This window comes from Bison bison, unplaced genomic scaffold, assembly GCF_000754665.1.
Source record: "Bison bison bison isolate TAMUID 2011002044 unplaced genomic scaffold, Bison_UMD1.0 scf7180017864472, whole genome shotgun sequence".
NCBI lineage: Eukaryota > Metazoa > Chordata > Mammalia > Artiodactyla > Bovidae > Bison > Bison bison.
The window spans coordinates 9,849,212-9,869,726 of NW_011495033.1; the positions used below are offsets into that span (position 1 = coordinate 9,849,212).

Below are 20,515 nucleotides of genomic sequence, written 5' to 3' on the forward strand. Positions count from 1 at the left end.
CCTCTGTCTTAATGTTGTCATTCAGTGAAGAAAAGTTCATAATTTTAATGAGATTCCATCTACCTATCTATTTTAATGGCCAGTAACATTTCTGTAAAATTTAAGAAATATTTGCCTATCCAAAGGTCCTGAAGCTATCTTTTATAGCATTTTCTAGAAGGTTTATAGCTATACCTTTCTCTTAAATCTATTAACTCACTTAAACAGATTTGTTGTGTGGTGTGAGGTAGGAGACAATGTGTCTTTTTTTCATACAGAGAGCCCAGTTCATCCAATCACAATTTCGGTCCTGCAAGTTTGCTAAACTTATCTCGATTCTTATCTTGATAATTGTTGATTTTGGTGAACTTTCGTATAAAATTTCAGAGTCAGCTTATGCATTTTTGTGACAAATCTTTCTACAATTTTGACTGAGACTGTATTATTAAATTTCAATTTGGGAAAGAAATTGATATCTCTAAAACACCCTATCTTTTCATCCAAGAACATGGCATCTCTCTGCATTTTTAAGATAATTAATTTTTTTTCTTGTCATATCATGTACCTTTCTGCACATAATTGGATAGATGTATTTCTAGGGAATTGATGGGTTTTGAATGATATTGTAAAGGCATTTGAAGTATTTATTTTGAGATTATAAGAGAAGAGCTTTTCACTGCATATTTCCCCTCATCAGCCATCTGCAGCCGCGAGTGCAGTGAAGACAGGGATTGCGGGAGAGGAAAACAGTGCGTCCAGGACGGCTGTCGGCGAGTCTGCTCCCCGCTGATGAGTGTAGGTGAGTCCTGACTCTCTGCACCCTGCTCTGTCCTGGAAGAGTTAAGTGCAGGGCGCGATCTGATCTGGCACAATTGTGTGCTCATCCAGAGAAACACACCGGAATGCCTGAGATGTTTATGGTAATCACTGTGTCTGGAGTCTCTTGTCTAGTCCAGCCTCTCTTCATTTGCCCAGGCCATACATCAGTCACCCAGTTACAGGTGATAAAAGTGAGCTGGAAAGAGATGAATCGTGAGGTGGGCAGAAGCAGGTCAACCCTGTGGCAGGACCCACAGTGAGAATTCTCTTGGTGGTGGCTATGTGATTGTTGGTTGAGACATTGTTCTTTTGCCAAAAATTTTAATGCAGCTTCCAGGGCTGCCTCCATCTTTAAATTCTGTCTCTATGAGTATCAAAAAGTCGCACTGAGACCTTCTTTAGGGATTAGAATCCAGTAAATCCTCTACTTGCATCAGAAATAATTTCTGGACCTTTAGGGGCTCAACTCTATATTCAAGGTTAATTTCACTGAATTGTATAGAAAAAGGCACATGTGTTTTAAAGGCAAAGAACCGGACTTGAAGTCAGGTTGAACTTCACCCGGACTTCAAGTCCCAACTCTGCCATGGACCAGACCATCTCTCAATGGCCTCATCTATAAAACACCAAAAATAAAACCTACTGGTTAAAGATCATTGGGGTTACCATTAACCTGCTTTCCTTGCATCTTTCTTTCCTAAGACTTCAGTCCTACGGCATTTCTCCAAATACCCCTGCAAATACCTCAGCTATTATTTGCTGTTAGGGTCAGATGAGGTTCTATGTGAGGTCATATCTAAACAGCAAAGTCCTAGATCTAAGTATACGCAGCTGTTTTTATGCTATGGTCATTTATAAGTATTTATTTAGCTTAAGAGTCTCAACCCAGTCTTTTCTGACCGTGAAGGTGTCTGTGTGGACCAGTGCCGAGGAGACCAGGACTGCGCGGCAGGAGAGAAATGCGTCAGCAACGGCTGTGGCCACGTGTGCTCACCAGCCCCGCAAGCAAGTAAGGCTGAGCACCCTGCCCGATGTCCTGGTCCCAGCAGGAATATATGCTTTGTTCTGCCCAACTTTTCAGCAATTGTTCAATAGCAATTAACTCTTGAGTATGGTTTTGAACGCTTTCATCATAAAATATGTTTAAAAAGGAGATCTTTTGGAGTCTTCAATCACGATCTCATTGCATTCCGTAATTCTCAACTTTTTTCAGCCTGGGCACTTCTTTTTAAGAACAACTCTTCTTTTTATCCCTCCCCCCCCAAATATATATATTTATGGTTGCAAAACAAGACTCTACATCTAAAACTATGTAACCATATAAACGACACCCACAATATCATCACCCAGAGAAACATCATTGTTCATCTTTCCACACTTACTCTCTCTGTCTGTGTATGGACATGTTAGTGATTGCACATTTTTTTAACTCATTAAGGTGTTTTGAATGTTCCTAAGCAGATTTCAGTGTCAGTTTTTATTTTGGGAAATTCTTCACACAAAGCAGACACATTGTGGAATGATGGACCGTGTACCCATCACCCAGCTTCAACCATTATCAACATGCAGTCATCCTTCTTTCAAATCTAATCCCACCCGCCTCCCCTCATCCCCTGATATTTTCAAGCAAATTCCAGACATCATTTTATTACATATTATTTCTATATACATCTCTGAAAGAGATACATGAGGTTTATCTTACCTTTTTTGGTTGCTATTTTATTTACTGTTGTGAATGTATTTATCAGGTGTATAGTCATTGATTATATAGCCTATTTTATTTGTGTCATCTGTCTCTCCTTTTCCCTGTCTCTTACTGCATGCTTTGCATTTAGAAAGCTTTATGGGTTTTGTTCTGATAGTTACCTTATACCAAGACCTTAGAGTACTACCTTTGCTATTGTTCAGTTGCTGAGTTGTGTCCGACTCTTTGCAACCCCATGGACTGCAGCACGCCAGGCTTCCCTGTTCTTCACTATCTCCCTGAGTTTACTCAAACTCATGTCCCTTGAGTCAGTGATGCCATCCAACCATCTCATCCTCTGTCACCCCCTTCTCCTCTTGCCCTCAATCTTTCCCAGACTCAGGGTCTTTTCTAATGAGTTGACTCTTCACATCGGGTACCCAAAGTGTTGGAACTCAGCTTCAGCATCAGTCCTTCCAATGAATATTCAGGGTTGATTTCCTTTAGTATTGACTGGTTTGATCTCCTTGCAGTCCAAGGGACTCTCAAGAATCTTCTCTTTGGCCCCCCTCTTTTTTTAATTATCATCTATAGGTTTCTTACCATGAGTTACAGATATAATACAATTAGCTAGTTTCTTCCTTTCCTTCCTCTCCACTCCTCTGCCCCCAGCAGCTGATTTTAAGCAACATCCTTTCATTTCCCCTGAATCAAGTTAAGTTACTTACCAAGCTTACTCTGCTTTTCGTATGTTCTTTCCTTTGTCCTCCCTGATTTTTAATAGGTGGATTGTCAAAGCATATAGCAATTTCATAGACTCTCTCCATAGACGACTACTGAATCTTAATTTTTCACGTGAAATACATACTTATTGCAGAAAAGGCAGGAACTACAGAACAAATTGTGCGTCCCAGGTGGTGCTAGTAGTAAAGAACCCCCCCGCCAGTGCAGGAGACGTGAGAGACATAGGTTCAATCCCTGGATTGGGAAGATACCCTGGAGGCGGCGTTCTTGCCTGGAGAATCCCACAGACAGAGGAGCCAGGCAGGCTACAGTCCATAGGGTCGTGAAGAGCAGGACAGGCTGCAGCAACTTAGCATGTCTGCACAGAACAAACTGGTGAAAGATGTGCCTATACTCTTATTACCCGGAGATAAACAGAGTGACGTGTACATTCATATTCTTCCACATATATATTCAGGGGGTATGGTGCCAAATAATCATGGCATCACCCTCCACAAATATATTTTTTAAATTTCCTTTATCTTTTAACACTCAGTAATATGTGGTGAATAGTTTGCCACAAGTGTGGACATGTGTTATACAACTTTATTTTTTTTAAAGACTTCAAAGCATTTTTATTGTAAATATACCACATTTTGTTTACTAATCCTTAATCAATGGGCTTTTCAACTTCTCTAATACTTTTCTATCAAAGGATCCCCTTGGAACTAAATCTTTACGTGTATAACTTGATTCTTTCCTTAGGAAACATTCCTAGAAGTGATATTGCTGACTCAAAGGGCACGTATGTTGGCTTGTTTTTTTTAATTCAAACATACTTGGCTAATTTGCTTTTCCAAGGATTGTATTGTTTAGGTCAAAAAGTTTCATGGACTTTAAAATGCTGCATATAGTTTTAAGTTTTCACTGTTTGACAATGATAATAATTTCATATGAGTTTATTGTTTTAAACTACATGCAATTTTATTTTTTATGACTTTTTAAAAAATACATATTTATTGCCTGTGCTGGGTCTTAGTTGCAGCATGTGGGATCTAGTTCTCTGACCAGGAAACGAACCTGGGTCCCTTGCATTGGGAGCATGGAGTCTTAACCACTGAACCATCAAGGAAGTCTCTACATGCAATTTTAAAACAACTTGAGTCATGTTTATGAGATACGGTTCTTAGGGATTATTTCAATGATCCTTTGCAATGAGTTGGCATCCCAAAGAATAGGAAAAAAGGGGAAAACCCATATTTGGCAACCCCTCTGTGTCAGGTCTTTTCAAAGTTCATTCTTTTGTTTAATCTTGAGAACTTTAGGTATGAAAGATGTAGGTATTCATCTCACCTCCATTTTCCAGATGAGGAAACTTAAAAATGAACCAAATATATTTTGTTCCTCTTTCTCGTTTTACCGTGATTTGTGCCCACCCTCTTCTTTAAGTCACCTGGCTCACACTGCAGACAGTGAGACCAAGGGGTGCCTTAACAGCGCCCCCAGCTGTTGTCGCGCTTCAGGAAGGGCGATTCCGGGGCTCCTGGCACAGGAGCTAGGTCTGTAGAGTGAGCTACCGTGGCGCCATCTGCTGGCTGCCACTGACCATTGCATAACCTCCCCAATCATAACATGGTGCTGGCTAAGGCGGATAAGGTAGAAATGTCTGTAGACCTCACCTTTGCATTTTATCTTCATTACACCTTCAAGAAGCAAATCTTATTACCTGCATTTCAAGTGCTTGGAAACTAGGCCTCAAGGACAGTATGTGCTCCTCCTATATCAGGCAGTTAATAAACGGCAGCGGCAGTCTCTTCATATCCAATGCCAGAGTACCTCCCAGCTGATCACCCAAAGTAATAAGGATGGGACATTATCCTCATGGCCTGTATTTTCCTCCACATTCACACTATAAGGAAAAAAACCACCCTGTATCTTTGCATGAAGTGGCCACAAGTGTGTGTCCCTGGCGTGGCAGCTGCTGGCCACACTCTGGCTCATTCTCATGGCCTCACTGCCCGCTTAATCTCCTTCCTGCTCAGATCTTCTTGTCCTGTTCTCTGCAAGGTGAACTGGAGCAGCTGCCTCTGTCCCAGGGCGGGTATTTCCCCAGGTCTGGCTGATTGATGGGACTTCCCCTGGGACTCCCCTCCTGACCCACACAGCCCCATTCTGCGGAGCTAGGACAGGAGGCCCTGGGGCTTCTGATGGGGAAGGCTAGTCCTGGGGCTGACATCATTGTCAGCTCACATGAGAACATGGCTGCTAGCTCCAGAGAGCCTTCACAGCAGTAGAGGGTAAGAGGAGGCTTGCAGTCACACAGACGGCATTCAAACCCTGGCCCCTCCTTTTCCCAGCTCTGAGATGGCTGCTAGTTACTCATGCTAAAACAAGGATAATAGTCCTATCTCACAGGGTCATTCTAAGGATTAAGTGAGACTGTGCTAAATATGCAGCCAGGTGCCTGGCACTTAGTGCTCAATAAATGGTAGCCCAGAAACAAGTGAAGGGTGAGTGCCAGATATATGCCTTCCCCGAGGCTCCCTTGGTCAGGAGGGAGCATTCGCACAGACAGACATCTGCTTGGCTTTTGACTGGGCCACTAAGGATGGATGGAAATCACCACAAGCTCAAATGTCACCTCTGGGAGAATGAGAAAAAGGCCTCTTACGGTGGTCAGAGTCCAGTGGGTGCTCAGTTTGGTGACCAAATACCTTTATCCATGTGGAAAAATTGCCCTTCTCTCTGGGTGGAGGCAGTGCCCAGGTGGAAGGCTTCAGGATGAAGATGGGATGGATTATAGTTCTGTTCATCCTGTCACCAGACATAGTTGTGCAGTGCACAACCTGTAAAACCATACATGGCAGCCCTGGGTGGAGTGGATGAGGGGGAAGTGTGAGTGCCTTGATTCCTCATAACATCTTTTTAAGCTGTCGTGTCACACTCATTTCCTAGACATAGAAGTTTGAGGTCAGTAAAGTTATGTGACTTGTTAATACATGGCAAAGCTGGTGTCCTCTACTTGAAAAACCCTGAACACTTTTCTACAGCCTCCCTGCAAGAGGAACTCTTCAAGAGTCACCACTTCTGTCTCTTTCTTCATTTCCTCAAGGCACAGAACGCTGAATAGAAAGGACCCGCATCTGTCATATGGTGTGTTCTGTTCTTTTCTCAAGTCCCAACTGCAGCAAGCGAGCCCTGTCCCGGTGGGACTTCCCCACGTCTTGCTGGCTGCCTGCCTTCCTCCACAGCTCCCCTCCCTTCCCTTAGTCAGGATCCACAGCGTCATCCTGAGAAGGTCTTCTGATAGAAGCAGCTTTCTGGGGCTGTCCTCCCATCCTGGTTCGTGGGTGAACACAGATGTTAGTGCTACAGAGAGGTGGCAGCAGTAACGAGGAAGCTTCTTTTCAAATCTTTCTTTTGAAAGATTTGTGTGTCTCAGATTCTGTGTCTGCTTTTTTCTAGCTCTGGGGTCTTGTGGAAGTTACTCAAGCTCCCAGAGTCTCGGTTTCTGTACATTGAGATTAAGAAGGCCCATCTCCTAGTGATCTTGTGACAAATAAATGAGATCACAGATGTGAGTCACTGCCTAGAACTGGCACAATAACAAGGGCTCACTAAATGGTAGAAAAAGACCCTGGCAGTATGGGAGCCACATATGCGCCATTTCAGAAGATGCCCTACATGGAAAGGCAGCATCACTCTCATGTGATTGTGGAAAACCAGGATATCCGGAGTCCAAAAATCTCCAATGAAATCCCAGCCTTGCCATGGGCCCTCCCCTGTTTTCACCTTGGTCTCTGTTTGGAGGACAATTAACAAGCCTTCAGTCCAACCTAGAGACCTGAACACTTTAAAGTGTTTGGATTCAAATGTTCAAAATCGCCCCATGAGGACACTGTAATTATGTAAAAAGTGTCAGGCAGTCCACATGGTGGTTGATTATCCAGTTAACTCAGTGATGCTATTAAACTGTTTAGTAATTTACTGAGTACAGTAGTTTCCACGTGTGTTTGAAAACTTGCAGCGTCTACTATTTGATGATACTTGGTGTCTGGAAGGATTTACCAACCTCATGCATTAACTGATTCCTTGACAGATACATAGTCACTGTGGGAAAACACATCAAATTCTGAGTTCCTGCTATTTTCCAGGCATGTTCTGAGATTGTTGCTTTTAAATCTCAGAAGTAGTAACGGATATTGTTAAACAAATGAGGGACCCAAGGCTTACAGTAGTGGAAAGACTTACCTGTAGCCACATAGACAGTGAGAGAGAGCCTGGGTGTCTCTGTGAACCATACTGAAATTAGCATAAGCCCTCTATTGTGGCCTCCAGTTGCATAAATTAGCATATATCCTATTCTCTTGTATTAAGTATCCTATCATGCATGACATATGTGCTGTGCTATGCTTAGTCGCTCAGTCGTGTCTGATTCTTTGCAACTGTAGCCCACCAGGCTCCTCTCTCCACAGGGATTCTCCAGGCAGAAATACTGGAGCGTGTTGCCCTGCCCTCCTCCAGGGGATCTTCCCAACCCAGGGATCGAACCCACATTGCAGGCAGATTCTTTACCATCTGAGCCACCAGGGAAGCCCTGCATGAATATATGTCTTTTACAATTTAACATGAGTTGTGGACATTTTCCCATGTCCACACAGACAGATTTCATAATTTTAGGATTATATGATGACTAGTGAATACATTTACTTTAATTCATTTAACCAGTTACCATTTGATGGTCGTTTTATTTGCTTGACATTTTTTTTGCTGTTGCCCAGGATGGTATAATGAACGTGATTTTATAGTTTTGTCCATCAGTGGAAATGTTTCCTGTAGAATATATTTCTTAGGAGTGAAACAAAAAGGTTAAGTTTGTGTTTGTTTCCATAAATATTTTCTCCCTTTCTCCTCCTCTTCTCCCTCCCTCTTTCTCTGCCCTCCTACTCTGTCCTTTCTTTCTGATACCCACTTCCTTACCCTCTCTTCCTCATTGACCAGGACTTTCCTATTTTCTATGGGATGAGAACTCACATAATCTCCAGTGTCTTCTCTCTGCTCAGATTTCTAAGCCTTGTATAAGCAAAGAGACACTTCTGAAATTTAGAAAATCTTTGCTCTCTCAGCAGAGCCTGTTGTCTAAGTCAACAAAGCCTAATCAAAACTCACTGCCAGGCCCTGGCCTTTTTATTTCAGGCTGGTGTGCCTTCCCCACAAAGCAGGAGTTGCCATTGACTCCATGAGGTGGTGGTTGTGGGTGGGGATTGGAAAGCCAGAAACTAGGAAGAATCAGGAACAAAAAGATACATGGGATCAGCATCTCTGAATAATATCATCTCTGTTATGTCATGTACATTGTGAAAGCAGTCTTTAAGCTGAAAAGTTCTATATAGATTGTGAACTTTTGTTAAAGTGATAAAACACAGATGCTGCCTCTTAAGAAGGGTTCCCTTTATTCTCTGTTGCAGCCCCTTCCTAGTACCTGCTTCTGAGACTTAAGTTTCTGATGCATCTTCTCTCACAGGCATCTGTGAGTTCCAGTGCTTCAGAGATCGGGACTGTGGAGCCGGAAGACAGTGCGTCAGCGAAGGCTGTAACCGGGTCTGCTCCCCCGCACCCGAAGCATCAATAGGTAAGATGAAGAGCCCTACCTGGTTCCCTAACCAGGTGTGCCAGGGCCAGCCCTGCCTGGCCTTTTCAAAACTGTGCTGCTGATCAGAAATGAAACAGAAACCCATCAATGTTCTTGGGGCCCCTTCCTCCACTCTTGCCCTTATAGGGGGAAAACAGGTCAGAGGGCCAGGTACCCAGCATCTCATCAATAAAGATCCCTTAAAAAGACCTTTAGTCATTTCCTTTTTTTTTTTACAAGTCATACTCATTATATAAAAGTAAGAAACTAATGATGAGCCTATATATGTGTGCGTGCATATGTATATACACACTATGATTATGATATAATTTTTTTACATACATATATATATATGTATGGTATGCTTTTATGACTTCCCTGGTGTCTCAGTAGTTAAGAGTCTGCCTCCCAATGCAGAATACACAGGTTTGATCCCTGGTCTGGGAGAAACCCCTGGAGAAGGAAATGGCAACCCACTCCACTATTCTTACCTGGGAAATCCAAGGACAGAGGAGTCTGGCGGACTACAGTCCATGGAGTCAAAAAGAGTTGGACATGACTTAGCGACTGAACAATTGATAGCTTATGGTGAACGGTGTCGGATTTGTGGCGTCCATAGGAGAGAATTTCGATCCAGCGCCAGAGACAAGGCTTGATCACTCAGCTTTTGCGTAGAGAGTGAAGTCGCTCAGTCGTGTCCGACTCTTTGCCACCCCATGGACTGTAGCCCACCAGGCTCCTCAGTCCATGGAATTCTCCAGGCAAGAGTACTGGAGTGGGTTGCCATTTCCTTCTCCAGCTTTTGTGTAGCAGAGCTTTATTACAGTGAAAAAGTGATAGGGAAATCTTCTGCCATAGACATCAGAAGCGGGTAGAGAGTGTCCCGCTTACTAGTTTGGGTGGGGCTTTATATACTTTTTTGCACTGATTACTAACAATAGAAAGGTCTTACCAAACTCACTCCCACAACAGGCATCCTAAGAGAACAGGATCAGTCAGAAGGTTTTGTTAAGAAGGAGAAACATGTCCTCAAGCAAGATACATTGTTTTATATAATCATTAGTACAGAGCTTAAGAAAAAACATACCCTTGAGCCAGATGTTCTGTTGTGTTGTGTAACCTTTCGGTTCAGTCGCTCAGTCGTGTCCGACTCTTTGCGACCCCTTGGACTAGAGCACGCCAGGCCTCTCTGTCCATCACCAACTCCCAGAGTTTATTCAAACTCATGTCCATCAAGTCAGTTATGCCATCCAACCATCTCATCCTCTGTCATTCCCTTCTCCTCCTGCCCTCAATCTTTCCCAGCATCAGGGTCTTTTCAAATGAGTCAGCTCTTCGTATCAGGTGGTCAAAGTATTGGAGTTTCAGCTTCAACATCAGTCCTTCCAATGAACTCTTAGGACTGATCTCCTTTAGGATGGACGGGTTGGATCTCCTTGCAGTCCAAGGGACTCTCAAGAGTCTTCTCCAGCACCACAGTTCAAAAGCATCAGTTCTTTGGCACTCAGCTTTCTTTATGGTCCAACTCTCACATCCATACATGACTATTGGAAAATCTATAGCTTTGACTAGATAGACCTTTGTTGGCAAAGTAATGTCTCTGCTTTTTAATAGGCTGCCTAGGTTGGTCATAACTTTTCTTCCAAGGAATAAGCATCTTTTAATTTCATGGCTGCAGTCACCATCTGCAGTGATTTTGGAGCCCCCAAAAAAGCCATTAGCTCTGGGCTTAATAAAAGTTAGTCTTAGGAGAAATAGAGGAAAAATAACATCTTAGAGGTTAAGAAAAAACATCTTATGTGACTAAGACACAGAAATGTTAAAAAAAAAAAATAGTTTGTCCTCTTCTCCTGCTGGAGAGCCCTGAACTCCTTATCAATCTACCTAAGAACAAGCTCTCTCACAATGCTTATATAATCATAATATTTTGACTGCCTAGAAAATAATGAACATTTCTACATCATTATACTTATTATTTGCATTTATTAATTATTAATAATATTTACCATTATTATATTTTTAACCCCCAAAAGTCACCCCATACTTTTCTGTCACTCAAGTTTTATGGGAGCATCTTTCACTGTCAACACTTAATATAGTTAATTTTACTTTATTTCACATATTTAATTATTAAATTCAATAAATTTATTTATTTAACTAAATTTCCTCTATCCCACCATATAAAATATACTACATCACCTCAGTAAATCACCTTCTAGTGGGCATTTCAGGTAGGATTTTGTTTACTGTTGCTATTCTAAGCAATACTTCAATGCTGGTTCTCCTCACTAGATTTTACATACCTCCTTATTATACTGGATGAAGAAACTGAAGTTTCTTGGGTCTAAGTGACCGTGAATTGCTCATGGTTATAAAGCCAGTGAGTGGCTGAGTCAGGATTGACCCCAGGTCTGTTCTTGGCATAGAAGGAGGTGGAGGGCAAGGCTCCAGAAACTTCAAATTCTACCTCTGCAGCTCACCAATGTGGGGTTCGGAGCAAGTTGCTTAACTTCGAGTTCCTCTGCTGTTGTGTGGGTCAACACCTATGTCAGAGGATATGGTGATGGCTCAATGAGCTAATGTAGATCTGTATTTGGTCCTGACCATAGCACATACTTTCTTAAAATAAAATGTAACAATAGGAAAAGAATGGAGTAACAGGAAACACTGTCAGTAAGAAGCAACACCTCATGCAATTAGGAATTTATTTCAAAATGTTGTTCTGGGGACACGGGGGAAAGGTATGTAATTTTTTTAAAAAATTCGTTTATTTATTCATTTTATTTTTGACTGCCCTGGGTCTCCCTGGCTTTGCACGGGCTTCCTCCAGCTGTGGTGTGTGGGCTCGTTGGCGTGGCTGCTCTTGTTGCGGAGCAGGGGCTCTCGGTGCTCAGGCTTTGGTAGTTGGAGCACACCGGTGCATTAGTGGTGGCTCTTGGGCTCTAGAGCACAGACCCAGCAGCTGTGGCGCATGGGCTTAGTTTTCCATGGCATGTGGGATCTTCCCCAACCAGGGATAAGAACCCACAGCTCATGCTTTGACAGGCAGACGCCCATCCACTGCACCACCAGAGAAGCCCGTATGTAATATTTTATTACCCTCAGTTCCACATCAAGGAAACCCAGTAAATGATATCTCTGTTACTGCACAGTGTGAGGACTAAATGAAATATATGAATTTATACAGTATTGTCAGCCTTTTACAAGAAAATGGTAAACAATTCAGCCAGCAAAATCAAGTTTTTTTGAGAATAGCAGAGGATTTAGAATTAGAAACAAGAAAAGTGTGGTAAACTAGGGGCGAGTCAGGAGAGCGAAGGACAGCAGCATTTTTAGAGAGGACAGGAGAAAGTTGGGAAGGGTTGTTCTGAACAGAAGTTCATTGGAGGAAAGTGAGAGTCTGAAGTGGTGGTGGCTTCTCATTGGCTGCAGGCAAGGGCGGCTCCCAGTTGCCAGCAAACAGGAAATCTTCCTCTTTCCTGCTGAAGGATACAAGCTGCCTTGAGTGGTACCTGTGTGCGAGCCCTCCCTTCGTGGTTTCCTCACTCTATTTGTTTTCTGAACTTTTTATTTCATATTAGAGTATAGCTGATTGGAATCCCAGGTGGCTCAAACAGTAAAGAATCTGCCTGCAATGTGAAGACCTGGGTTCGATCCCTGGGTTGGAATGATCTCCTGGAGGAGGGCATGGCAACCCACTCCAGTATTCTTGCCTGGAGAATCCCATGGACAGAGGAGCCTGAAGGACTATAGTCCGTGGAGTTGCAAAGAGTCAGACAGGACAGAGCAACTAACACAACACAATAGCTGATTAGCAATGTTACGGTAGACAGCAAAGGGACTTGGCCACACATATACATGTATTCATTCTCCCCCAAACTCTCCTCCCAGCCCCACTCCGATTTTGAGTTAGGTTTCCTTAACACATTTTCACAGTATAAACTTCTGGCAAAGCATATGTGCTCAGATCACCAGTGACTCCTTGCATGGGGCCACCCTGTGCCTGAACTCATGGGAGCTGGGACAAGTGAGAAGAATCTTAGTGTTCACTCCACTTATACCTTTTATCCCTCTGCGCTGCTGCTGCTGTTGCTAAGTAGCTTCAGTCATGTCCGACTCTGTGCAACCCCATAGACGGCAGCCCACCAGGCCCCCCGATCCCTGGGATTCTCTAAACCTGGCTAATTTAATTCGGGTCACCCAGAAGAGGGAAATGGAATAAAAACTGGAAAGGAACAGATGAGACTCAGCTTTGACACATAGTCTGTTGGATACGGATCAGCCTCTACTCTCAGATGACTTTCTTTGTGTAAGAAACTCCACATCTTAGATGACAAGTCTATCCTGGATAATAAGTAGATGCTACAGGAAGCTGGTGTGAGCGCACAGGCTCAACTTGCAGAGCTTTCGCAGGGATTACTTATTCTTCTCTTCCCTCAATGGCAAAGCTCTGGAAATCTTATAGGAGATGAGCTCATTCATGGAACAGTCCCACCAGACCAGAGAATTAGGATGTGCAGGTTAGACCATCCTCGAGACAGGAGCCAGGAGCTGGAAACCTGGGACCTGAACTCTCCTCCCGTCGGGCCTGGGGGCCTCTGTCCAGAACCCCAAGCCAAGGTCTCCCAGCCAAACTCACTGGCAGTGAGCTGCTGCCCACATCAGATTGGTTTCTCAAAGCCACAAGGGTGCCAGTCTCACTGTTGATCAGAGATGTCCATTTCTCTGCAAGCTGCCAGGACTTGACATTTCCTCCTCTTGCCTTCTATTTCTGGGACCCCATTCCCCGTCCCCTAAAAAGGCTTTGGTTGCATATTCCTTTTAATTTGGCTCACTCTTTCATGGCATCCTATCCCACCCCCCGCCATCTCCCTAGCAACCATTCTGCTCAATTCTCTGCACAGCTGGATCAGAAGAAAACTTGAGAGGTCCCTTAACAAGTTACATCCCCAATTGTTCCCCCACTTTGCCCTCAAGAAAGATCCCTAGATCAAATCTTTGTTCCTCTGAATGATTTTCTTTCTTTTTTAAATTATTTTAAAAAAAATTTTTTTAAAATGTGGACCATTTTTACAGTCTTTATTGAATTTGTTATAACATTGCTTCTGTTTTATGTTGGGTTTTTTTGGCCAGAAGGTGTGTGGGATCTTAGTTCCTTGCCGCTACTGCTAAGTCACTTCAGTCGTGTCCAACTCTGTGCGACCCCATAGACGGCAGCCCACCAGGCTGCCCCGTCCCTGGGATTCTCCAGGCAAGAACACTGGAGTGGGTTGCCATTTCCTTCTCCAGTGCAGGAAAGTGAAAAGTGAAAGTGAAGTCGCTCAGTTGCGTCTGACTCCTCGAGACCCCATGGACTGCGGCCTACCAGGCTCTTCCGTCTGTGGGACTTTCCAGGCAAGAGTAAACCGGGGATCAAACCCGTGTCTCTTGCATCTCCTGCACTGGCAGGAGGATTCTTTACCACTGAGCCACGTGACTCTAGAAGCACAAGCAGCAAATTCAGTCAAGTCGCTTAAACAGGAGACATTCCTTTGAACCAAAGGCCACTGGATACAGTGACCTCCATCCTGTTCTCCACAGTGGCTGTACCAATTTACATTCCCACCAACTCACTGATCCTTTTCTGATGTTAGGAATCTGTGTGCAACGCTGCCGAGGACACTGGGACTGTGGGGCTGGAGAACGATGTATCAGGAGGGGATGCAGTCGCGTCTGCTCTCCAGTCCGCACAGCAGGTAATAACACCCAGCCCTGCCCAGGTCCCCAGACCCCACACAACCCAGGGAGACTGTGTGCTTAGCTCTGCCCCGACTTCCCTCCTTAGATGGTTAATTCCCATGGTCTCCACATTCAGGCTTGTCCTTCCGGAGGGAAAAGCATGTCACAGAGCTGTGTCCTAATTTTTTGAAACTCCTTTTATTTTGTTATACAGCTTATAATGTTCGTTATAAAAAAAAAAAACACTCAGAAATACTACTAGTTAGAAAGATACATGTTCCATGATCCCGTTACTCAGATAACCGTGTTAGCATTTACAATAAAAGCTTCCATATTTCATACACACACAGGTATATTTTTTTCAGATTTCACAGGGAATAGATGTTGATTTTTGTGGTTACTGCATGCCTGGGACTGTGCTGAGCGCTGGGAGATAGCAAAGCAGAGATCTCCATCTTTAAAGACCTCATAGTAGCAGAGACAGACGTACAAACAAATCAACAAAAATCCAGGATATATGATTTTTACAAAGGTGTCTTAGACCACCCCTAATCAATAAACACAATTCTATCACACATTTTTAAAAGCTTCATTGTTTCCCAGTATGTGGATATGCCTTATTTCCATACCCTCTTCTACTATTGAAGAATTAGATAATCTATCGTTTTGAGTTACTTTTTAATAACAAGTACAAGATAAATGTCCTTGAGTTAAATCACATTTCATAGGATAAATTCCCAAACATGGAATGGCCAAATTACATTTGAAAGCTTTTGATATACATTGCTAAATTGCCTAGTGAAGACATCTTTCAATACCAAAAATATATATAGTCTCATGCCACATATTTGTAATTTAATAGATAAACATCTCCTTGCATTGTGTGTGTACATCTGTGCATTATTGGTGTGTTTGCCTTTATATTTGTAAAAGCACAGAGAAGATTCCAGAAGGAGCTACAGGAAATAGGAGATAACTCCTGGGAAATGGGCTGAACGGGTTGGGGGAAAGAGACTTTCTTTTTACTTTATATAGTTGAGAACTTTTTGTTTTAAAACTTTTGAAATGTACTACTTTCATGATCATGCAAAATATGTAGATAGCTTGTCTATATTTTTTGAATTTAATAAATTTTAAAACAAGCAAGCCTTCTCACAGCCCTTCCCTGCTATCCTGCCGGTCTTAACAGTTTTCCACTGAATTTTCTTCAGGGGTAGGTATCTGCTTGGACCAATGCCAAGGACACCGGGACTGCCCGGCAGGAAGCCGATGTGTCAGCAATGGATGTGGCCGTGTCTGCTCACCCACCCAGGACCGGCGAGGTAAGAGCGGCAAGGCTTCCACGTCCCTGACCCACTGAATGCTCAGCCCTGCTGGGAGAGTGGCTATCAGACCCGCTGCACATAGAGGAGGCTGCTATAGTGGGGCCACAAGAGCCTCTGACAGAGTAGGAAAGATGCCCCGTCTCCCAAGTCTAGAAGACCATGAAGGCGGATTGATAATTTCTTGCTTTAGAAGTATTGGAAAACTTGAAAAGGCTGGAAATACTCTTAAAACAAAAGTGAAATAACGTTCAGGTACCAAATTATTCTTCCACAAGGGCTGGAAAGAACACGGTTACGAACAAGTTAGCCGATGTCTCACACCCAAACACACCGGTGTGACACTCAGGTCCATTCATTCAGTCCACTGGTATGTACACCTGCCTAGGCTGATTCTCTCTCTCTCTTTTTTTTTTTAAACATTTTTCTATATTTGCTTCATATCTTTATTTTAGATAGATAAACATTTCAAAGATGCTTGAAACCACTTGAACAAGTATCTTTTTTCCCAGTCTTCCCTTCCCAGAGGTCATAATGAACTTGATTTGGTTTTTAATCTCTTCTTGCTTGTTTTTGTAAGTTTATACATATATGTGATTTCATGAGCATGATAGAGTTACACATACTGTCATATAAATATTACACCACATGTATTATTCTGCAACTTGTGATTTTTCTCAACATGGCTATTTTAACATTTTTCTATTTTAATACATCTTGATGACGAAAGCTTATCCTAAACTACTCTGTGCACTCTCCCATTTACCTCATGATCCAGGCTGATACTTGCCAGCAGTGGCGGGCAGGTGCGCTTTCCCCACAGAACCTTCAGTTCCCTTACTTTCCTGACTGAAGGCTAGGGTCGAGCACCGCTGCTATAATTTTGGTGGGTGAATCAAAGTGGCCTGAGAGGGACTTCCCTGATTGTCCAGTGGTTAAGACTCTGAGCTTCCAATGCAGAGGGGTGCGGGTTCAATCACTGGCCAGGGAACTAAGATCCCACATGCTATGCAGCACAACCAACAAACAGATAAAGTGGCCTGGGAACTAGGGAGGCTGTAGAGTTAAGACTGCATGTGTAATCCAAAGAATAGCTTGCTAACACACCTCTCCATTGTCTTGGGCTCAAGGACCACACTTAGATGTTTTTTAGGGGGGTGTGTGTGTGATGGAGGAGTATGTAAGGGAATCCCACAGATCAAGGAGGTCTCTGCCCAACACGGAGTAAAGGGAATTGTTGACCCCCATTTCACCTGATGCACAAGAGTAATATCCAGCCTGCATTTTCCATGCCCTCAACTCAATAGGGTAAACTGTTTGGGAGGATGATATACAGCAGTTTCTCCAATATCTACATGTGTAAGAATAACCTGGGTGGAAGACTTGTTAAATCCAGATTGCTCTGCCCCAACCCTAGAGTTTCAGTAGGTCTGGGGTGGGGCCCAAGAATCGAATTTCTAACAAGCTCTTAAGGAATGCTGATCCTGCCAGGTCATGGGACCCAGTGTGAGTAGCACTGGATACTGGACTGGGGATCTTAGTTCCCCAAGCAAGGATTGAAGCCAGGCCATGGCAGTGATAGTTCCGAGTCCTAACCACTGGACTGCCAGGGAGCTCCCTTTTAAAAACTTGAAACCTGGCCTTTTGTCTTTCATCTGCTATTTCTTTCCAAACACAGTCATCGGAACCCTGTACTAGAATGATGCTGCTGATGGCCTGATGATTTTTCTCACTGTGGGACTCAGTGTTCGTTGGCACCTGGAGGCGTGTAGAATCTGTGGGAAGCTGACGCTGTTTGTGATCTGGGATTTAATTATCTAGTTTCAACTGGAACCAAAAGAAGGGGGTTAGTGGCAAGGCTCTCTCCTCTTCTCCCAAGACGCTACAGCAGTTGGTCATCAGTGTGTTTTCCCATAGACAAAGCAGCCCTGTGTGCCTCCAAAGTTGAAAAAGGTGGGTGATGGGGACATCAAGAAGGGAAGAGGCTAGAGGTCCCTCAGGAAGTGAGACTCTTAAGCTATCTCTCAGCACTGGGTCCCACTCCCTTCTATAGAGCCAGCCTGGGTTATGGAAAGTCTGTTTTGTCTTTCAGCAGAACAGAGACCTGGAACATGTCCAAGGGTGCCAGAAGGAATGTTTGGAACTTGTAATGAAAGGTGCACAGGAGATGGATCCTGTCCCCCGGGCCAAAAATGCTGCAGCAATGGTTGTGGAAAATCTTGCCAAGTCCCTGTGAGTATAGCGGAGCTACTTACAGGGAGGCTGAGTCCCTGCTGGCCTTTGCCAGCCCAGAAGGGACTCCAGCTGCCACTCTGCTCGTGGGAGTCTGGGTGGCACGTGGAGAAAGCTGGTTGGTAGCAAAGAGCAGGAATTTCTGGAAAGTAACATAATTATCTTTGTGTTTTAGGATCTGGACTTCACTATCTCTTTGGATGATAAATGAACCTTGGCCTCCTTCAGTAATTGTTTCCAAATGTATCTTTATTCTGAGGTCTGTGTTTTCTTACTGTCTTTTCCGGAACCCCAGGATCACAGGATGTGGAATAACTCAATAACTCAATAACTCAATAACAAAATAACTCAGTTTTAAGTGTTGAATTCTGGCAATTGTTTGATGATTCATGGAGTGACTGCTTCTAAAATTATCTTTTTTTCTGAATAAAATGATTTCTGTGGCATTATCATTCTTTCTATGTAAGTCATTCTTTCTATGTAAGATTTCTAGTTCACTTATATTAAGACCTCCACCGCAAACGAGTATTTAACCGCAATCCACATACCTTCTCTCTTTTTCATTATCCATCACAATTCATGGCCTGTTTCCTCCTCATCCTTTTTCCTGGAACCAGCCCAGGCACTCAATACTGCCTGGATATCTATCCACACTTTCTCCCAAGAAAATTCACTCTCCCAACCACCAAGATGACAATGTCATACTTCTCTTTCTCCAAACACCCATGTCATCTACCTCTCACTCCAACCTTCACCATTCCAGTCTCACCATCTTTCTCGCCACATCTTTCATTAAGAAAAGAGCTGTAGGACTTTGTTGGTGATCTGGTGGTTAAGAATCTGCCTTCCAATGTGAGGAATATGGGTTCAATTCCTGGTCAGAGAACTAAGGTCCCGCATGCCACCCTGAAGCTTACATGCTTCAACTAGAGAGACGCCCACCGGTGGCAACAAAGACCCAAGAGCCATGACCAAGGCCTGATGGAGCCAAAAGTAAATCAATATCTTTTAGAAAGAAAAAAGTGGCAAGTTTGCAACTTGTAATAGAAATTCCCTCCTTTTCTATCCCTGTATGTTTGTTCTCATTTACTCTGCTTTATGGGCTTTCCTGGTGGCTCAGTGGTAAAGAACCTGCCTGCCAAGCAGGAGATGGGGGTCTGATCCCTGGATCAGGAAGATCATCTGGAGAAGGAAGTGGCAACCCACTCCAGTATTCTTGCCTGGAGAATCCCGTGGACAGAGGAGCCTGGTGGCTATAGTCCATGATGTCGCAAAGAGTCAGTCACGACTAACGCTTAACTTGCCTCCTCATACAGTCTGGCTAACACCCCTTCTTATGCATCAGAGACTTCTCTAATTGTTATCTCCAGTGGGTAGAAGTCTCCCTTGCTACTGAATCTCTCTACTTGTCACGCAACTATACCTTGACTTCATATTTCCTATTTTTTTTTTGAGATTTTTTTTTTTTAAGATTTTTTGATGTGGACCCTTTTTAAAAATCTTTATTGAATTTGTTACGATATTGCTTCTGTTTTATGTTTTGGTCTTTTGGCCCCAAGGCATGTTGGATCTTAGTTCCCTGACCAGGGATCCACAATGTACCACCTGCCTTGGAAGGCAAAATCTTAACCACTGGACCACCAGGGAAGTCCTATGACTCCCTGTTTCAATCCAGCTGCCATCCACCCCGGCTGGCATTGATGAAATCCTGGCTACCATTGTCTGTCTGTGTTTACTTCTTTACCTCCTGGCCACCGTCCCCTCCCACTTTCTCTCCTCAAAGTGCATGCCTCCTGCTTCCTTGGGATTGGCTCCAAGCCCCACCTCACCTTACTTTGGGACTCCAACCAAAGTTCCTACGGTCTACCACACACACTGAAGCTTGGATGAGGCCAGTCGTGTCGTCTAAATAGCACTTCCCACGGGGCCCCTCTGAGCAGGACACACGAAATGGAAAGCTAGCACACTCCAAAACACATGATCTCTGGAGATGGTAGAGTAGCTGAGGGCCTTGCTGGACCCCTGGTCTGGAGGAGGATGCCCAAAGTAGTGACTGACAACTAAATTCTTTTCTTTTTCTTTTAATGGGTAAAATTAACATTTAGCTCAACATTCACATGTTGTCAGTGCAAAAAAAAAATTAGTGAGAGAGTTTGCCTTCTTTTTTTTACACTAAATCTTTGAAGTCCAGTGTGTATTTTCCATTTATAGTGTATCTCAATCTGGGCTTTGAATTTTCATCAAAGATTCTTGACCTGTGTTTAGATTATTTCATAAAATGTTCAGTTGAAAAAGAAGATTCAAGTACCAAATTTGTTCCAAACATGCTTAAATGTCTCCAATGACTAAGCTGAATATCTGCTTCTAAAAGTAAACTGAAATGACTTAACAGCTGACTAAATAAAG

General features: G+C 43.4%; 1 protein-coding gene across 4 annotated transcripts in view; it reads left to right on the forward strand.

Moving 5' to 3' along the window:
* Positions 1 to 18,561, forward strand: part of LOC105004035 (WAP four-disulfide core domain protein 3-like) — a 29,565-nt gene extending 11,004 nt beyond the window's left edge. For 3 of the 4 annotated variants that reach the window (XM_010861529.1, XM_010861528.1, XM_010861526.1), the window contains 6 exons: positions 1,706 to 1,807; positions 8,730 to 8,837; positions 14,471 to 14,572; positions 15,767 to 15,877; positions 17,970 to 18,109; positions 18,285 to 18,561. In XM_010861529.1, the coding sequence (XP_010859831.1) occupies positions 1,706 to 1,807; positions 8,730 to 8,837; positions 14,471 to 14,572; positions 15,767 to 15,877; positions 17,970 to 18,109; positions 18,285 to 18,320 (599 nt within the window). In that variant the 3' untranslated portion in view covers positions 18,321 to 18,561. Of the gene's footprint in view, positions 1 to 676; positions 779 to 1,705; positions 1,808 to 8,729; positions 8,838 to 14,470; positions 14,573 to 15,766; positions 15,878 to 17,969; positions 18,110 to 18,284 lie in introns of all 4 variants that reach the window. The other variant, XM_010861527.1, reaches the window with a different exon arrangement.
* The last annotated feature ends 1,954 nt before the right edge of the window (positions 18,562 to 20,515 follow it).